Below are 20,442 nucleotides of genomic sequence, written 5' to 3'. Positions count from 1 at the left end.
TTTTTTATCTCCTTTCTTGTACTCCCTTGGGGCTTATTTTGCTGTTCCTTTTCCAGTTCCCTGAGGTGTAAGGATAACATGTTGATTTGAGATTTTTCTTGCTTCTTTAGGTAGGCCTGCACTGCTATGACCTTCCCTCTTAGGACTGCTTTCGTTGCATCCCAGAGATTTTGGGTCACGGTGTTTTCATTTTCATTTGTCTTGAAATATCTTTTGGTTTCCTTCTTGATCTCAGTTTTGACCCACTCAGTATTTAGTAGCATGTTATTCAGCCTCCATATATTTGTGTGCTTTCCGGATTTCTTCTTATAATTGATTTCCAGTTTCATAGCATTGTGGTTGAAGATGCTTGATATTATTTCAATCTTCTGATATTTATTGAGACTTGTTTTTGGCCAACATGTGGTCTATCTTGGAAAATGTTCCATGTGCACTTGAGAAAAATGTATATTCTGTTGCTTTGGGGTAAAATACTCTAAAATTTTCAATTAAATCCAGCTGGTCTAAAGTGTCATTTAAGGCCACGGATTCTGTGTTGATTTTCTGTCTGGAGGATCTGTCCATTGGTGGCAGCAGGGTTTTGAAGTCCCCTACTATAGTAGTGTTGCTGTTGATCTCTGTCTTTATGTCTGTCAAAATCTGTTTTATATATTTAGGAGCTCCAATGTTGGGTGCATACATGTTTACTAGGGTTATGTACTCTTGTTGGATTGATCCCTTTATTATTATGAAGTGCCCTTATTTGTCCTTTATTATGTTCTTCAATTTAAAGTCCATTTTATCTGATATAAATATCGCTACTCCAGCTTCTTTCTCAGTTCTATTTGCATGAAATATTTTATTCCATCCTTTTACTTTCAGCCTGTATGTGTATTTAATCTGAGGTGAGTCTCTTGTGTACAGCATACGCAAGGGTATTGCTTTCTTATCTATTCAACTACCCTATGTCTTTTGATTGGAATATTCAATCCATTTACATTTACTGTGATTATCGACAGGTGTGTAGTTATTGCCATTTTGTTATCTGTGTTCCTGGTCTTCATTCATTAGGTTGTTTTTCTCTTTCCTCTGCTTAAACAAGCCCTTTCAATATTTCCTGCAGTGTTGGCTTGGTGGTAATGAATTCCTTTAGCTTATTCTTTTCTGGGAAGCTCTTTATCTCTCCTTCCATTTTAAATGATAACCTTGCTGGATAAAGCAATCTAGGTTGTAGGCCTCAGTTTTTCATCACTTTGAAGACCTCCTGCCACTCCCTTCTGGCCTGCAGAGTTTCTGTAGAAAAGTCGGCTGATAATCTTATGGGGTGTCCTTGTATGTAACTTGCTGCCTGTCCCTTGCTGCTTTTAGGATTCTGTCTTTGTCTTTAACCCTTGCCGTTTTCACTATAATGTGTCTTGGTGTGGGCCTGTTTGGGATCATCTTGGTTGGAACTCTCTGCACCTCCTGTGCTTGTATATTAATTTCCGTTGCCAGTTTAGGGAAGTTTTCAGACATTATTACTTCAAATATGTTCTTGATCCCTTGCTCCCTCTCTTCTCCTTCTGGTATTCCTATGGTGTGCATGTTGTTGAGTTTGATGTTGTCACCAAGCTCTCTTAAACTATTTTCAATGTTTTTTAGTTTTTTTTCTTTTTGTTGTTCTGCTGCTGAAGATCTCTGTTATCTTGTCTTCTAAGTCACTGATTCGATCCTCTGCTTCATCCAATCTGCTAGTAATTCCATCGAATTTGTTACTTAATTCAGTAATTGTATTCTTTATTTCTAGCTGGTTGTTTTCATGATTTCTCTATCCTTCTTTATATTTTCATTAATTTCCTTGAACATTCTAATAATCAGTGTTCTGAACTCTGTCTCTGATAGGTTGTTTACCTCTATTTCCTCTAGTTCCACTGATTCAGGAGGTTTCTTCTGTTTTTTTTAAAATTTTTTATTTGGGATCTGTTTCATTGTTTCCCCATTCTGACTTACTCTTTGTGTTTGCTTCGATGTAATAGGTAGATCCCCTAGGTCTCTCAGTCTTTTCTGGGTGGACTTATGTGGTATGTGTCCTTTATATTTGAATTACTCAGACTCCCTTTTCTCCTGTGTGTGTGTACCAGTGGTGTTCCTTGTGTTGTGTGTCTTCTCCTGTTGAGGTCAAGTTTTTATTGCTTTTGGTTTGTCAGTAGTTGGGATTGATTCCCAGGCTGACTAGATGTTAGGATTAGCTGTGTCCACAGTTTATGCGCTGCTATGTGAGGGTTGACCCATCTGATGAGGCTTGGCCCCTATGGGCTCTTGTGCCTATAGCAATTTACCTTTGGGTGTAGCTCTTGTGGGTCAGACCCCGTAATGCTCTGGTTTTATCTAAAGTTGGTCTCTGGGTGTGATGATTGTTGTGCCTCTTTGGCTGGGCCCTGCTGCAGAGCAGGCTTTAGAGCAATACAGATCAACAAGCACAATCACAATAGCCACCAAGGGTAACCGGATATTCTCAGATGGGCAAAACAACCATCAACTTACACTCAACATGTACAGAACTATCAAGCATACAAAAGGAGAAAACAAACCATCAGAAACAAAACATCAACAACAACAAAAAACAAGGAACAAATGGCAAAACAAATTAAAATAAAATATAATAAAATAAAAAGCAGAATAAACACAAGAAACAAAATAGGAACAGCCCCCCAAAAAATTACCAAAAGAATGGAAAGAAGGGGGAAATGTAAAGCAGTGACAGGAAAGCAGAAAAGAAGGGAGAGAGAGAGGGTAGAAAAGAAAGAAGGAAAGAGAGAGAGAAAAACGAAGAAAAAAATGAGTATAGATAGATAGTTAGATAGATAGATAGAGAGAGCTATATCTACACCCCCATACATATGGATATATGTATGCACATAAATGCACTTTTCTATATTCCTATTAAAAACTAAAAATAATAATGAAATAGAATAAAACAAAAACAACCAACACAAGCAGCCAATGAAAAACCCCCCAGAACATCCAAAAGAACCCAATTAATAACAACACTATAACACACTAAAAAAAACAAACAAACAAAAAAAACAAACGAAAAGAAAACACAAAAACAAACAAAAACAAAAACCAAAAAAGGAGGAGAAAAAAACAAGAAACAACCAGTGCCAATCTTGGCTGAAGACCGTCAAGGTCTCTCCAGGTTTTCCTCTGCTATACACAAACTCCTCTGCATCTTGTGGGGGCAGAGCCGACTGCCTGGCGCCTAGAGTGACCCTGGTAATGCAGGTCTATTTTAGATGAGTGGGGTTATGAGGTGTGATAGGTAGTTTTTACAAAGTCAATGCTATTTCTGCTCCCGCCTGCCCAGAGGCACTCTCAGTTCTGTGCAGCCAGAGTGGTGGATGTGCGTCTTCAGGCACTGTTTCCACTGGGGGCTGTTGGGGTGTGTGTGTGCGCAGATTTCAGAGCTGCTAGAAGTCACCTGCCCAGGAGGCCTGAGTGACTCAGCAGCTTAAGTTATTCTGCCTCTGGAGCCTCACAGGAGAGGTGAGGGTGGGGGCGGTGTGTTGAGGTGCACACTCCTGCAGCCTCTTCTCATGCGGAGTTTCTCAAACCCCTGGGAGTAGGAGCGCCTCTGTAATGTGACCCTACTCCCTTCAGGGGTCAGCCTAAGACTCTGGCAAGGTGGGGGCCAAGGTTACTGAGGGAGGGTGAAGGTGGGCTCTTATCTATGCAGGTTTTTTTTTTGTCCAAGAAAAAAGAGGGGGGAAAAAAAAAAAAGAAAAAGCCCCTCGCTGTTTTGAGCTCAGATGCTCCAGTAGAGCTACCCACCCTGGTGCTGCCGCTCGTGTCTCCCCAGCTGCGGGGTACAGGCTGCGTCTCCATGCTTCTGGCTTCCCTCTTTTCCTGCTCAACTGGTTAGAGGTTAGTGCCTCAGAGTCTGCACACCCTGGGGCTCCTGTGTGCTCCCAGCGGGACATGTGGCCCAGCGTCAGAGCTTTCCCTGATGCTGCAAACACTTCTGCCATGTCCTGCATTCCTACAGCTCCACAGCCCCAGGCGCTGGACACTTCTGATCGCACTCTCCTCTGTCTGTTCCCCTACTCCTTCCGCCTGAGGATTCTGTATTAGCGCAGGCCAGAGGTGCAGGGAGCGAGCCTCAGGAACTCTCTCCGATCTGCTCTCTGAAACCCCAAGTCTCAAATGCCGTGGGTGCGGGCGTCTCCATGCGTCTAGCCTCCCTCTTCTCCCACTGGCCGGTCTGCCCACCTTTAAGTACTTGGCATGGGAGTCCCTTCGCTGCTCAGCATGCTGGGTAGAGGTTTGTTTGCAACCTGCAGCTGTTCAAATTGCAGGAATTTCCAGGGGAGAACTCAGGGAGCCCTCCCTACTGCAGCCATTTTACCATCTCCCTCTGCAACTCTCTTTTTATTTAAGTCAGCTAGACCAGAGATTGATTCATCCCCAGTGAGTTTTGCCAAGTCAATGAATTGTTCTTAGTTCAGCTTTCACATTTGTAAACTTGGAGGGGAGAGAATGATGCTTAATTTACATACTGTTAAAATAGTGTATCTAGAAGAACTGGCTCTGTGCTTGGCACACAATTAACACACATCCTGTTGTCTTCTTGGCCCTTTGAAGGGCCTTTTAAGTCTTCCATCACAGATGTCCCTGAGGTTGGGGAAATTGCTGGGGATGATACTGACTGTTGGAGTTTTATGCTTAATATTTTTAGCCCCTAAAGATGACTTTGCACTTTGAGTTTACAGACCTTTCTGTTGGAGAATTGGATTGAGCTGCCTACCTTCCTAACAGTTGTATTATGAAAATTCAAGAGTGAATGTACTCAAAAGTACTCTGTAAACATTTGTAGGTGTGTTTTTTTGTTTACTATTTGCTTGTTTGAACATTGCAGTGATTTGGAGGTGGAAATCTTTGGGCCTTGGATTCATTTGATTTTTGCTTTTTAAGTTGCTTGGAGGCATGTCAGATAACCTAAAAGACTTTATCTTATAATAGATGCAAAATATATTGAACTTCACGGGAACCACTGATCTCTGACATAAAATTAAATCTGTAATTCCCTGCTCTTGGCTGCTGATATGCCACATCATGAATATTTATTATTTATATGCAATGCGACTTTGTGCCTGATATTTAGAGTCACATTATCAATCATAAAACCCTACACTTTTTATTTTTAGGAAAATCAATGTTATCTGGATCAGGTGAATAGATAAAGGCTCAGTGAAGTCATGAATCTTACTTAATCTCTGGCATCATTGTCGATTTAACTGTTCTTTAACTAAACACAAAACTTGTCTTCAATTTTAGTGGAAAGAAGAAGTTATTCTATAATTATTTAGAAATAATCATGGGTACGTAAATGGAGTTATCATATCAGAATTGAGCCTAACATGGCCACATCCCTGTGGGAAATGTCCTGTGTGCTATAGGGATCGTCTCCAGCTTTTTCACCAGGAAGTAAACCCAGGTATGGGAAATTCAGAGAAACAACTCAGAGTGGCCTTACACATGCAAGAGAATTCTTTGAAACTCCTGCTTTACCTTCAAAATGCATGCATATTTTGCATCCAACTTTAAGTTTCTTCATATTTGTTTTTAAAATAGTTTTACCCAAAATTTTGAATAAAACTGATTGACCCTGGCACAATGCCTGCCTCTAGGAATAACAGTGAGCCTGTCTGAGAAGCCATGATGTCATTGGAAAGTGGTAGGTGGAGAATATAGGTCAACATGCAAATATGACTGTGTGATGAAGACATGTATGATTTGAGCAAACAGCCTCATCTTCATGTGGTGGTAATGTGGTAATGTGAGAGGAAAGGTAGAATTTGGATAACATGACACAGAGCTAAGGCAGAAGGGGCCTATAGTAACCTGAGCCACACATCTTCATACTACTGAAACAGAAATTCCCCTGCAAAAGTAAAAAGTCCTGACCTTTGTTCTATTTTCTGCTGAATTCATTTTGGGGGTATGCAACAGTGGTGGGATTCATACTTAATAACTTTTCAAAATGCAGATGTAAAGGAAAAATAAGAATGGGAATATATATATATATATGTGAATTAACCCTAAAACTCTTACTTACTTCAATCCCAACACCCTACTCAATACCCTACCAAATCTTCTGCACACCACCAACAGATCTGGCTTTTACTCTATTAAGCCATTTGCTAAGTAGGCTTTGTTGTGGAACATTTGTATGTAAAACAATCAAAATGCCAGGGACCATCTGAGAGTAGGGCATTAGGACCCAGAGTCCAATGGTTTGAATAAAAACTAAGCCTCAGACAAGCCTCAGAGCAAATGGAATATGCAGACCTGAGAACGAGCAATTCGAGCAATTCGACAATGTGCCCCCACCATCTCAGGTTGTTCCATGGTGAAACTATTGGGGCTGGGTCTTTACATCATTTTCATAGTCAATAAATGATAGAGCATCTGTCTGTGAGTGCAGCAGATTTCTTAACCTCGAACATGCCTGTTGGAGCTCATCTTAAACTATAAGTCAGGATGCAAATCCTTCCTGAGCAGAGCAAACATCTTTACTTCCTAGAAAATATTTATTATGGCTACTGTTGCCTCCAGTTTCATACCATAAGTCTGATGCTGAGATGACTTTGTAAATAATGTTAGCAAAAAGTGATGAGTTATATAGAATTTTATGGAACTTTAAATGTCTCCTCTTTGAGTTTAGTAGCTTCTGAAAAATATACATTATCTTTTTGTCCTCAGACCTGTTTTGATGCAATAAAGATGAAGAAACTTTATGTAAATACCCTGAATAACCAGCAGAGGAAAATTTAAACAGGAAGATATGTGTGTTTTAAATAGGAAGGAACAAATGTACTATTTTTTGTTATCATTGCATGTGTAAGCTCATTTTAGCCTAGCATGAAATGTGCAGTTTAATCCTACACTTTTTAAAAATTATAAATTGTAATGCACACAACTTTAGACTTGTAATTTTTCAAGAATCTATTAAAAGTATAGTTTTTGTTGTGCCCTCATGGATCTTGTATCCTGAGAAGGAACAAGCTAGATGTTTATATTTTTAGAAAAGAATTAGGAACAATCAATTGTAATGGTCCTACTTAGGCAGATACAGCACTGTAAAGGGGGTGGTCAGCCTGCCAAAGAATCCTGCAGTCTTTATCCAGGCATAGGTTTGAAAAAGAAGAAAACCCCACAACATTAACGAAGTTTGAGCTCTGATTACGCTTGTGGGTATTGGCCACTTTGAGAGTTAGGAGAGTGGTCCAGCCTGAGATCGCAGTCTCTGAACCATTTGTTGACCTCTATTGCTCTGTGTCAGTCAGCTGAAGAACAGACTAGGAAGAAGCAGGCTTTCCAACGTGAAGAGGGCTAATGTCTGGGACCAACCAGATTCTGACTCATCAATCCCAGCCCTGTCTTCCTCTGATTCTTTATTATCAAACAAGACTCTTAGAGACACAGACCTATCAAAGAGTTTCACAATCTCTTACTCCATTCCATGTGCCACCCACATTTGTTCCCTCTGCTGAGCAGCCCAACATCCCTGAGAGATACCTCTCACTTAAGCCTAAGCAGATGTACTGAGATTTGCACACAATCTGTAACCAAGTTCCTAGGGGCACCTGCTTCAATAAGGAGATATTCTAATAATCCCTTTGTACTCTGCTTGGGCTGAAGCTGTGAACTCTAGTGATGAGTCATTACTCTCAGTCTTATATAAGGAAGGTTGATGGTAACATCCAATCACAACTTTTACAGCATCAAGAATACTGAGAAGCAGGAGAAAGAGAGAGAACAAGCCCACACAACTTACAAACAAAGAGACTGAGTTATAGGTCATCAAGTTTTTCATTTTTTTCCTTCAGTACAGATTATCTTCTAAAAGTGGACACTGTAGATTTGCTTAATACTCAGATTTTTAAAATTATTTTTTGTAAATACACAATGTATACAAAAGTAACTCTGCCTTTGAATAAATACTCAGAAATGATTTTTACCTATAAATGGATGAAAGCAAGGACTCTAGATGTTTTGATTAACCCATTAACAGACATATATTGAACAACGATGGAAAATAAAGCATTTTAGCCACCTGGTTTGCAAACATCTACTAGACTATAGATAACCTATGTAAAAATTGTGTTCTGAAATTTCCCAGGAAAGAAATTAAATAAGAGACCTAGCTTCTTAATGTCATGCTTAGGTTCCTCCCAAATAAACAGAATTTCCTGGAAATCCCTAGATAATAAAACAGATCAGAAGAAATGGAGATACAGAAATTTAACACTAAACTTTGCTAAATGGAAACACATTGTAATTAAAACAGTAAACATCTGTTGACTAATCATTCTACTTCCTTAGGATTTGCTTTAATACTTTTTGCATATTTGAATTTAAAAAGGCATTGTTTGCATAAGTAATTATAAAGGGCCTCTAATAGTACAGTAATTCTGTTTGTTGATTTTCATTTCTCTGAAAGTAAGCCTCATCCCCACTAGCATTCCCCACTCTATTACTGGGAAAAGTCGTTAGGTTGCTAGAAGCTTCTTTTAATCAATAATAGCCTAATGAAATCACAATGCTGCTGTCTCCATAGAATGTAGCTGAAGAGTGATTAAGCATATTTGTGTTAGAGCGTGAGTATCTATTTCAATGCTTGTTTTGTTTGTCTCCCATTTTCCTTCTTCTTACAGATTTTTAAAAGCGTTGCCTCTGTTGAGACTGTCCAGGGTCAAGGAAGTCGGCGGCTGATCAGCTTTTCTCTGTCAGGTATGTTTTACTCACTTGAAGGCCTCATCAGAAGAATAAGAATGTCAACCAACAGTCAGGAGGCCCACTTCAATTTGACTCTTACCTAATAGTTGCTCAACCTCTCTGTGCCTCAATTTCTCCACCTGTAAAACAAAATTTAAAATATCTACTTCATTCCTTCTGTCTTCATGAGGATATTGGAGAATTCAATAAGTGATAGATGCAAAAGCACTTTTAGATGATGAGAAGAGAAGCTACTATTCTACTTTTCCTCCATTTACAAGTAGCAGTTATTGAGAGTTTTTATAAAGTGGAGGCAAGAGAAAGCCTGAGGAAAGAAGCAGCTAGCAGACCCTTTATCTAAATAAAATCTCAATTAAGCACAACTGGTAAAACACAAAACCTGAGTTCCTCAAAAACATCCATTCATGGAAAAATCAGTGTAAGCCATATAAAGTCTGTAATTTAGTTAATAGTATTTAATTAATAGTTAAGAATAATTTAGTTTTTTTTTAATTTTAATAATGTATGTTAACAATGGGGAAACTGGGTAAAAGGTATTGGTACCATGTTAAGGGTCCACCTGCCTGCTGCTTGAAAAAGTTAAAAATCGAGAGACAAGGTTGGTGGAAAGAAAAGTAGGTTTATTCAGAATGCCAGCATTCTGGGAGGATGGTGAACTCCTGTCCAAAGGACATCTTCCCATTCCTAGACCAGTTAGAAAGTTTTATAGGTACACAAGAAGAACAAAGGAAAGGAGGCATTGGTCAGGCAGGTTTGAGGGCTGACAACCCTTGCTGGGGTTTGGTCTGTTTTAAGACAACGTTATCTCTGTACTCTGGACACTATGGTCTGGGGCTTTATGCATCACTAGTAAAAACTGCAAGGGGGTTGCAAATTGGATTCTAGTGTCCGAGCACCTGAGGATTAAGAAATTATTCTTTGGTTAGGATTCTGTTGATTAAATGGATTAGTGAGATATATGTGCAGATTTAGGAAAGGGAACAAAATAGAGTTCTTAAGTTCATCAGAAACGGGAGAAAATAGCTGAATATCAGGGTGGATCAAATTGCAAGCTAACTAAGTCTTACTACATTATTGATTCTCTGAGTTTCAACCTTACAGTATTGTACTATCTTTGCAACTCTTCTGTAAATCTACAATAATTTCAATATTAAAAGCATGAAGAAAAACTGAGCTGTGCTGCCTATAATATTATACAAATTTTAGAGCCTCCACACTAAATTTCACCCGATGTTGTCTTTGAAGAGATGCAATGGCATGAAGCTCTTGGACTCTTGTGAGTACAGTTTGAGAAACTATTGCCTTAGTTTGTTGTCAAACCAACAAATGTTGTAGGCCATAAATGTCAGAGATCAGAGATCACACTCATGTACTGTCCTTAGAAAATGGACAGTCGACTGGGGCTTTTCATGTTTAAGTGAACCCCAGTAGAGCACATGTGTGTCTAAAGATCCATTGTTAAGCAATTATAGCAAGGTTGCAGGATACAAGGTTAATATACAAGTATAAGTCAATCACTTTTCTATATACCAGCAATGGACAAGTGGAATTTGAAATAAAAACATGATACCATTTACATTAGCACCCCAAAAATAAAATAATTAGGTATACATATAAAAAATATGTATAAGATCTATATTAGGAAAACCACAAAACTCTAATGAATGAAATCAACACACTAAATAAGTGGAAAGATACTTCATGTTCATGGATAGTGAGACACAACATTGTAAAGATACTAGTTCTTCTCAACTGAATGTATAGAATCAATGCAATCCCCATCAAAACCCCAGCAAGTCATTTTTTGGATATTGACAGACATTAAAAAGTCTGTATAAAAAGGCAAAAGATCCAGAATAGCCCACACAATATTGAAGGAGAAGATAAATGTTGGAGGACTGACACTACCCGACTTCAAAACTTACTATAAAGCTATAGTTCAAGACAATATGGTATTGGTGAAAGTCTTATTATATTATCTGGTGTTTGTATTCTTTGGAATTTACCCAAATAGATTGAAAACTTAAGTCCATAAAACACCTACACACAGATGCTTATAGCAGCTTTATTCATAACTGCTAAAACTTGACAGCAATCAAGATGTCTTTTAGTAGGTGAATGGATCAATAAAATCTGGTACATCCAGATAATGGAGTATTATTCAGTTAAAAATAAATGAGCTATCAGGCCATGAAAAAACATGAAATGCATATTATTAAGTGGAAAAAAAAATTTGAAAAGGATACATACTGTATGATTTCATCTATATCACATTCTGGAACAGGTAAAAGTATGGAAACAGAAAGTATAAAGATCAGGGATTGCTAGAAACTGGGGAAAGAGAGATGAATAAGCAGAGCACAGAGGATTTTTGGGGCAGTGGAAATACTCTGTATGATATTCTAATTATGGATTCATGTCATTATACCTTTGTGAAAACCCATAGATGTACAAAACTAAGAGTGAACTATAATGTAAACTATGGACTTTGAGAATAGAAGTAAAATATATATCACTCATCTGTGATTATGATGTGTCAATGTAGGTTTATCAATTACAACAAATATACCACTATAGGAGGGGATGTTGATAATAGGGGAGACTATGCATGTGTGGGGCAGAAGGTATATAGAATATTTCTGTATTTCCCTTTAAGGAGGAAGTGTGTTGTGAATCTACAACTGCTCTTAAAAAAAAGTATTTTTACAAAAAAACCCCACCTTATTTGCAAGACACATTAGCATAAGTCCTTCTATGTTTAAAAAAATGAAAACGAAGTTCAATACTTTTGTATTATTAGGGTAAAAAACTAATAACTCCTGATTTGCTTTTTTGTTGTTGTTAATTTATTTTTTGAATTAAAGTTTATTGGGGTGACAATGGTTAGTAAAGTTACATAGGTTTCAAGTATACAATTCTGTAATACATCATCTATATAACACGTTGTGTGTTCACCACCCAGAGTCAGTTTTCCTTCCATCACCACATATTTGCTCCCATTTTCCATCATCTACCACCCCCTCTCCCCTTGCCCTCTGGTAACCATTAAACTATTGTCTATGTCTATCAGTTCTTGTTTCTTTATTTGTTTGTCTTGTTCCTTTGTTACTTTCAATTATATCCCACATATCAGTGGAGTCATAAGGCTCTTGACTTTTTTTGTCTGACTTATTTCGCTTAGAATAATAATCTCAAGATCCATCCATGTTGTCATGAATGGCATTATTTCATCTTTTCTTATGGCAGAATAGTATTCTATTGTGTATATATACCACATCTTTTTTTTTTAATTGGGGAATTGGGGGAAGGGGAACAGACAAGTTGCTGTCCTTTTGTTCTTCAGTCTAGTTGTGGAGGATGTCGCTTCACTGGCCCAAGTTGGCACCATCATTGCGCTCTTCCCAGGTGAGGCAGATCAGTCGCTGGCTTCTGGATGGCCACTCACAGCGGCTGCTGCCTGCTCACGCTGGCTGCTGGCTACACACGGTAGACCATGGCAGCTCACTGCAGCAGGGGCTGCAGCCTATGCCATCGCCGGTGACTCATGGCAGCCCAACTCCAAGTCGAGCTGTTGTTCAGCATCTTAGCCATAGAGGGCAGTGTTACTGGCCCTCATATGTGGGATCCAAACTGGGGCCCTCTGGCATCCCAAGCCAGCTCTTAACCAATGCACCACTCGGCCGGCCCTACCACATCTTCTTTATCCAACCATCTATCGAAGGACACTTTGGTTGTTTCCATGTATTCTTATGTTCCTATTGAAATGCTTGAGAAGTAACAATTATTTTTACAAGCCTTCAGAAATTGTAGAAACTAGAAAACTACTCAACTACTTGCCAGAAATGAAGAGGAATTTTTACTAACCAAAGTTCGGTGAAATATTGAAGTGTAAGTACTGTGATACAGGATGGACATCATAGGACTGAGGAAGATGAAATCTCTATTAATTTGTTCTCATTTTTACTCTGCCATACAGACATGAGCTCACAAACTGAGCAGAAAAAAAAAACCACCCCCACCCCAACTTGATTCAAAAGTTATTTTATATGTCCTATGACACAGTCCTTGAACTTCTCTTTTCTATCTACGCTTAACTTCCTTGATGATGAAATCTTGGTACATGGCTTGCAGTATCATCTACATCCTGAAGACTCTAAAATTTAAAATCACCAACTTGGCTCTCTATCCTAAATTCCATCTGCTTTTTTGATATCTAATACCTACTTGATTATTTAACAGGAATATCAAACTTTACATGCTCCAAAACTTAATTCTTCTTCCAGTGATCCCCTTCTCAGTTACCAGAAACTTAATGTTTCTAGTTTCTTAGGTCAAAAATCTTGGAGTCTTTGTGTCTCCTCACTCTTTTATCATGCATCCAATTTATTAGGAAAGCCTGTTGGCTCTGTCTTCAAAATACACACAGAATTCATTGCTTCTCATAACCTCCACTTCTAACTCTTTCATCCAAGCCAACAAGATGTTGTGTGTGGATTATTCAGAGGTCAGGAGAAAAGGAGGAACCAGAAAAAGAGACTGAAGCAGTGAAACAGGAAGAGAAGGAGGAGAAGACCAAACAAAGGTTTCAGTTTGAAAATCAAACAAAGCCTATCAAGGAGGAAACAACATTAAGCTGTGTCAAGTATTGCTGATAATAGTTAAGTAAAAAGATAAGAATCGACCTTCTAATTTATTAGTGTGGAGGTCCTTCAACAGTGTCTAAGGTAGGCAAGAAAGCCTAATCCCAGTGTATTCTTAAGAAAATGAGAGGAGTTAAATTGGAGACAAAAACTATAGAACACTGGCAAACCTTAAAATTGTGTGCCAGCTGACAAGGGACACATGTTTATAGGGTCCAGCTCTACTATCACAAAGCAGAGTGGAGAAGGGTTGATTTGAATCTAAGAAGTAGGCAATACATTGGTAACTGATGTCTTACCCAGTAGAATAAAAACTCTTAAAGAAACTTTTCCATTTTAATTCTCTGCACTGCAGAGTTATCTTAGAACAAAGTACAGCAAATCTGTACAGTTGAGCAGTTTTCCAAACTTCCTGATGACAATCACCTAGATCTTTGTTAAAAATACAGATTCTCATGGACCTCCCTAAAGATTCTGATTCAGTGGGTTTAAGGTAGAGCCCCAGGTAATTTGTATTTTTAACATGAGTGCTGAGTGATTCAGATCACTGGACTAGTTTGGAGGCACTGGTTGAGGAAATATTCTCCTTGGTATTCAAGTGATAATTGCTTGTGTTTCTCAATGTGGGGTGTGTGTGTGTGTTTTATACTCACACATAATGTAATTTTTGTTAAACTCTGTTTTCAGTTGACAAATATGTATTCAAAAGCTCAGGTAATTAATAAACAAATACTTCATTATTTTTTTTAAAAAGCTACCTTATCAAGTGATCAGGATTGGTTCATCTCCTATAGCTCTTCAATATATAATTTTTCTTACACTTATTTCAAGGCAAAATTGCCAGCAATTAAATATAACTGGAGATGTAAAGTTAGCAGCTAAAGAAGCAAGCCTGGAGTGGCCATGGAAGTCTAATAATATGTACAGAGGGTGCCAAAAAATATATACACATTTTTTAAAGATTTTATTGGGGAATTGAGGGAGGGGAACAGCGATGGGGAATCAGGGGAAGGGAAACAGACAACTTGCTGTCCTTTTGCTCTTTAGTCTAGTTGTGGAGGACGTTGCTTCACTGGCCCATGTTGGCATTATCATTGCACTCTTACTGGGTGAGGCAGATAGGTCGCTGGCCTCTGGACAGCTGCTCATGGCGGCTCTTGGCAGCTCACACAGGCTGCCGGCCATACACAGTAGCTTATGGCAGCCCACTGCAGCAGGGGCTGCAGCCTACGCCATCACCGGTGACTCACGGCAGCCCAACTCCAGGTCGAGCTGTTGTTCAGCATCTTAGCTGTAGAGTGCAGTGTCACTGGCCCTCATGTGGGATCTGAACCAGGCCCTGCTGCTCAGAGCTGGTGTCCCAAGCCAGCTTTTAACCAATGCACCACTCAAATGACCAATATATACACATTTTAAGAAATAAAAAATCTGTATTAAAATTTTAATACTCAATATATACCAATAACAAAAAGTGAATACAAGTCATGTTTGACTTCTGTATTCACAAGAGGTGCTCAAAGTGGTTACCATCAGTGTAATTTTAATAATATATATAATGTTAACTCACTGTGTCTATCTAGGGAAAAGAGTAAATACTGCTTAAAGTATCATAATAAATTTAATTCTTCAAAGCAAGAAAAGATAAAAAGATCAGCAAATCTATAAATAAGCAAACCTACAAAGCATCAAAAACTTGACTACAAGTGCTAATTATCTCCAAGTGTAAAGACAGAAATAAGAATTCCAACAGTAGCCAATTAGATGACCCAGCAAACTAAAGATGGACAAATACTTGGACTCCACAACCTATTCATGGATAAATAGCAGCCATTTTTACTTGAAGAATATGTGAAGAAAATATTCTACCTCATAAAAAAGTTCAAGGAACTCAAGAGAAAAAAAGTTTATTGACAGATATCTAAAGAAGAAAAGTAAAGCATTTATCACTCCTCTGCTTGTACTCTCAATAAAATATAGGAAAGTGCAGGACTTATTCAGTAAATCTAAGATGAGCAAAGATGATAAGGGAGTTCTTCAAAGCTGGCAAAAACAAAAACTTTAAAAGCCAAGTGTATGTGTTTCCTATTGCTGCTGTAACAAGTTACTTCAAAGTTAATGACTTAACACAAATATATTTGTACAGTTCTGAAAGTGAGAAGTCCAAAATGAATCTTAAGGGACTAAAATCAAGGTGTCATCAGGGATGGTTCCTTCCTGGGGTCTCTAGAAATGAATTCATTATTTTTCTCTTTCAGGTTCTAGAGTCTGCCTACATTTTGTAACTCATGGCTGCATCACTCCAATCTCTGCTTCATTGTCATGTCAATTTTTCCTCACTTTGCCTTTCTGGCCTCCATTTTAGGACCCTTATGTTTGCATTGGGTCCACTTGGATAATCCAGAATAATCTCTTTATCTCAGTCAAGATCCTTACACTTAGCCACATCTGTAAAGCCCTTTCTATAATGTAAGGTGACATATACACAGGTTCCAGATATTAGGTTGTGGTCATCTTTGAGGACAGAGAGGTGGGGGGAGGGGGGAGGGGATGTGGAGGGAGGAGTAGGGGGGGCATTTTTCTGCTTATCATAATCAAGAATAAACTTACAATAATTTTAAAAGGTACAATCATAGAATTAAAAGTGAGTTTTAGAAAGCAGTAAAGAAAACAATCACCACTACAGAATTACAATCAGTGATTTGGTAGACTGACTTGAGAGTCTCTCCCAGAATGCATAGATGAAGGGCAAAATACAAAGGATGAGGGGAAAAGGATGAATGACACAGCACCAACACATACATAATTAGTATTTTTGATGAAGAGATCAGAACAAACTGAATGGAAACAATAATAGGAGAAACTTTCTTGAACTGAAGATAGTTTTGAATATTCAAATTATACTATCAGGTGCTAAGAAAAAAATCTATATAAAGATTATATATACAATATGGTCTCAATTATGCAAAGAAAAGTACTGGAAGATAATAAAGAAAAAATCTGGTAATGGTTGCCACTAGGTGGTTCAATTTGAAATAATCTTAAATTTCTGTCTTTCTTTTCCTTCTATACTTAAAAATGATATAATAAGTGTGCATTATGTTTATCATTAGAACAGAAAAGTAATGCAGGCAAAAATGGGAGGAAATTATTCTCTCATTAATGTATTATTTAATTTTGGAAAATCATAAAACTGTTCTTATAGAAATCCATTCCAACAATTTTATAGATAAATAAATTGAGATATGATAGAATTAAATCAATTTATCAGGTTACAAAGTTCAATAGTGAGTGTTCCAGAATTAAATCTGGATATACTGACTCCCCATCCAGTGCAATTATACTGCTTGTTGCAGCAGTTTTCAAACACTTTTACTTCATGAAATAGATATTTTAGTAAGATCCAAGTTGAACTTAACTGTGAAAGCCTTTATATAGAAAAGTATAAAAGTTTCCTGAAGGACATGAAAGAAGACCTAAAAAAATAAAGAAACATATGTTCTTGAATGAGAAGTATTATAAAGTTACCAATTCTTCCAAAATTAATCTATAAATTCAATGCAATTCCAATTAAAATCCCAATTTTTGAAGGAGGGGTTGTTAAATTAGTAAGATTAATCTGGGAAAATAAATGTATGAGTGATAAATCAAAATATTTTCTATTAAAAAAGCAAGAGCAATGAAGTCTGACTAAGTTTATGAGGTATCAAATGTAGGATACAGACATTCTGGTGGGGTTATAGACAAGTGTTTTGGTAGAACAGAATCGAGTATAAAAAAACCACTCATTTATACTTGAGAATTCAACCTATGCCAATGTTGACATTTTTATTAGAAGGTAATATAACATATTGGTTAAAAGCAGAGACTTGAGAATCAAAGACAGGTTGAAATTTTATTTATGATATTTACCAATTCCAACAACCTCATCAAGTTACTTAACTCATAAGCTTCCACTTTCTCTTCCTCAAATTAGGAATATAATATCTACCTTATAGAGTTTATGGTTAGAATTAAATTAGATAATGTATTTGAAGTTCACTGAATGATTCTCAGAATTTAGTAACCAGCCAAGAAATGGTAGGTGATAGTGGTGGATCTTATGGAGGTGATGGCGGTCATATTATTTTATGATGAATAAACCTATATGTCTATCACACTCTGGGTAGGGTCCCCAACACTGCCCCAGATTTGGTAATTCGCTGGAACTCAGCATGTAATCATATTCATGGCTATGATTTATTACATTGAAAGGATATAAAGCAAAGTAAGCACGGGGGAAAAGTGCCTGGGGTGAAGTCTGAAGGAAATCAGGAGTTAGCTTCCATGGGTCCTCTCCCAGTGGAGTCACAGAGAATGTGCTTGTTTCCCTAAGTAACAAATTGTGACAATACATATGAAGTGTTATATACCAGGGAAGCTCATTATAGACTCAGTGCCAAGGTTCTCATTGAAGGCTGGTCACATAGGCACCTCTGCCTAGCAAGTACCGAAATTGCAGACTGCTAGAAGGAAAGCAGGTTTTTAGCATAAACCACATAGTTTACACACACTGTTTAGGAACAGTGAGCCACTCTTACCAGTTTTGAGGTGTGGGAACCCTCCAGAGATCCAAGTTCCCAGACACTAGCTAAGGGCCAACCTTATAAATAAATCTTCTAAGGAGAGAAATTTCAGGCTGCTGTGTTCTCTCTTCTGCACATATTCTTGTGGGTTTTGCAAATTTCTATGATGCTTATTGTACTTTTTATTCTTTCCCCCCTCATGGCAGTTATATTATAATACAAGAGAGTAAAAATAATTTCATTATGCAAATAATCTTGAATCAACTCAAAATAACATTTACATGAAAACTTCTGTACTTTTTCTGTAGTAACAAATTACTCAAACACCTCCAATTTATACTATCATTGGAAATCAATTCAATGTTTCTATACCTCAATTTCTTTCACTTATATATAAATGAGAATAATTTGGGGGAGAATACTTCAGTAATAGAACAAGTTTTTAATTATGTCTTTGACCTCATAAATATATTTCTAAGAAATATAAAGTTATTTCAAATTATTTTAGAATAATTATAAACCATTGTCACAAATGGTCTTGTCCTCTCTCTCTCTCTCTCTCTCTCTCTCTCTCTCTCTCTCTCTCTCTCTCTCTCTCTCCCTTTCTCTCTCTCCAGCATGAAATTGTACAGGATCAGACAATTTCAATTAAATGGAACAGTTCAGCTTTCAAAGTTTTGCCTTTCCTGACAGCATGGTTATTCAAAACTCTCCTCACTGATCTGCACTTAACTCCACGGAGACCATGTCTTCTTTTTTCATTCTCTACCATCCATGCTCTTTGTTCTTTTAATCCTCCTCTTTTTCTTTATTTCTTCTAATTGTCTCTTATTTGGTGAAGACCACATTTAGTGTGAGACTACAGCCCTTGTTTTTCTTATGTCTCTACATTACAGAGGAATTTCCACCTAGATCCATCAGATTTTCAAAGTTGGATTTCCTCCCTCAGTGTCCACCCAAGTTTTCTGAGGTGACCCTCAGACCCTCACTCAAACCCATTATCTTATCCTTCCTGAAGAATGCTGAAGTCTAGTCCAGTAAGGGCCAATGGCCCTCTCTTGAAAAGCATAATGCCAGCTGTATTGAATTATTACAAAGATTTCTCACCAAAATGATTTAATACATGTCAGTGAATATTTCATATATTGGGTTTTATAGATATATCAGTCCATATTTGCAATGAGGTGGAAATAGTCTAAAGATTGAAAGATTTTTCCATGTTTTAGATGGACTTTTCTCCTTGTGAAAGGCCTGATAGGAACTTCAACCTCACTAAACACATTTAAATTAAAATGTCCTTTATTTCATAGATTTCCAGGCCATGGGGTTGAAGAAAGGAATGTTTTTCAACCCAGATCCTTACCTGAAGATTTCCATTCAGCCTGGGAAGCACAGCATCTTCCCTGCCCTTCCACACCATGGACAGGAGAGGAGATCTAAGATCATAGGCAACACCGTGAACCCCATCTGGCAGGCTGAGGTGAGTGCCATGGGCCTATGTGACCAAGTGAAATGGCTGAGTGTGAAACAGCTCATGTGCTCTCCCTCCTTTTTTGAAGCCCCAAACTCTAAGTACATGACTGCCTTGGTCTTAGAAGAGAGCCATGTTCTCTATGGTTTGCAACTGTCACGGTTCGTGACAGAGTCACTCAAGGCAGTACCAGGAAACCATTCATTGCAGCTGCACTCAGCAGCCATATAGTAGCCTCTTCATTTGGTTCCAGACCTGCACCTGATAGTGGAACCGCCTTTCTCTCTGCCTTCATGTGGGAGAAGGAGGAAATGTGTTTTGATCTGAGCATTTTCACTCTTTTCATGCATGTGGTCTTTAAGCAAGTGTGCCATATTTTAAATGTGTCCCTCTGGACTAGTGTTCCTGGGACAGGTGAATCAATAACAATAACCTGGGGCTTACATATTGCTTGATTTAAATAGACATGAAGTTTAATTGTTCATCCCATCATCCTGGTTTGCACAGTGCTAGGCAACCTGCTAGAGTATTGAATAGTTTGTTTTGTCAATGAAGGCCCTTCTCTACTTCTAAATGTGTCTCCTCCACCAGCCAGGAGCTAGAAGTTTTTGTTTGTTTGTTTGGTTTTTCAATTCTATTTGTATCATGTCTTTATTTTGTACAATACCTTGAAATTTCATATCACAGTTTCATTGTTTATCATGATTCATTAGCCTGAATTTTGCTTCACACAGGCCACATAGACCTTTGATGTTTGCAACTCTCTTGACTTTCAATTTCACAGTATTCCTTAAAGTTAATTCTGAAGCTATCTCATGTTGCTAGACAGTGTATTTCTTTCTAGCTCTGATATTATAGCTGAGATACATTATAATTTCTTGAGGAAAAGTTGGCTGTTCTCATTTCCTATGTTGTTCAGCATGGGAGTGCCCATGAGTTTATACCTTTCACTCCAATCTATTATTGCAATAGTTTTTTAGAATCATTGCTAAAGACATTATAAGAAGTTGAA

At 37.9% G+C, this 20,442-nt stretch overlaps 1 protein-coding gene across 1 annotated transcript in view; it reads left to right on the top strand.

Annotated features, from left to right (window-relative positions):
• The window catches only part of LOC109377805 (E3 ubiquitin-protein ligase HECW1-like), a gene marked incomplete at its 3' end in the record, with an annotated part of 85,079 nt that extends 65,640 nt beyond the window's left edge, over window positions 1-19,439 (top strand). The window contains exons 4-5 of the mRNA XM_019634270.1: window positions 8,676-8,751; window positions 19,270-19,439. Coding sequence (XP_019489815.1) covers window positions 8,676-8,751; window positions 19,270-19,439 — 246 coding nt within the window. The remainder of the gene's footprint in view (window positions 1-8,675; window positions 8,752-19,269) is intronic.
• Between the last annotated feature and the right edge of the window lie 1,003 nt (window positions 19,440-20,442).

This window comes from Hipposideros armiger, unplaced genomic scaffold, assembly GCF_001890085.2.
Source record: "Hipposideros armiger isolate ML-2016 unplaced genomic scaffold, ASM189008v1 scaffold_1567, whole genome shotgun sequence".
Lineage (NCBI taxonomy): Eukaryota > Metazoa > Chordata > Mammalia > Chiroptera > Hipposideridae > Hipposideros > Hipposideros armiger.
Note: the sequence above shows the minus strand (reverse complement) of the source record. Positions and strands in the feature narration are given on the sequence as shown.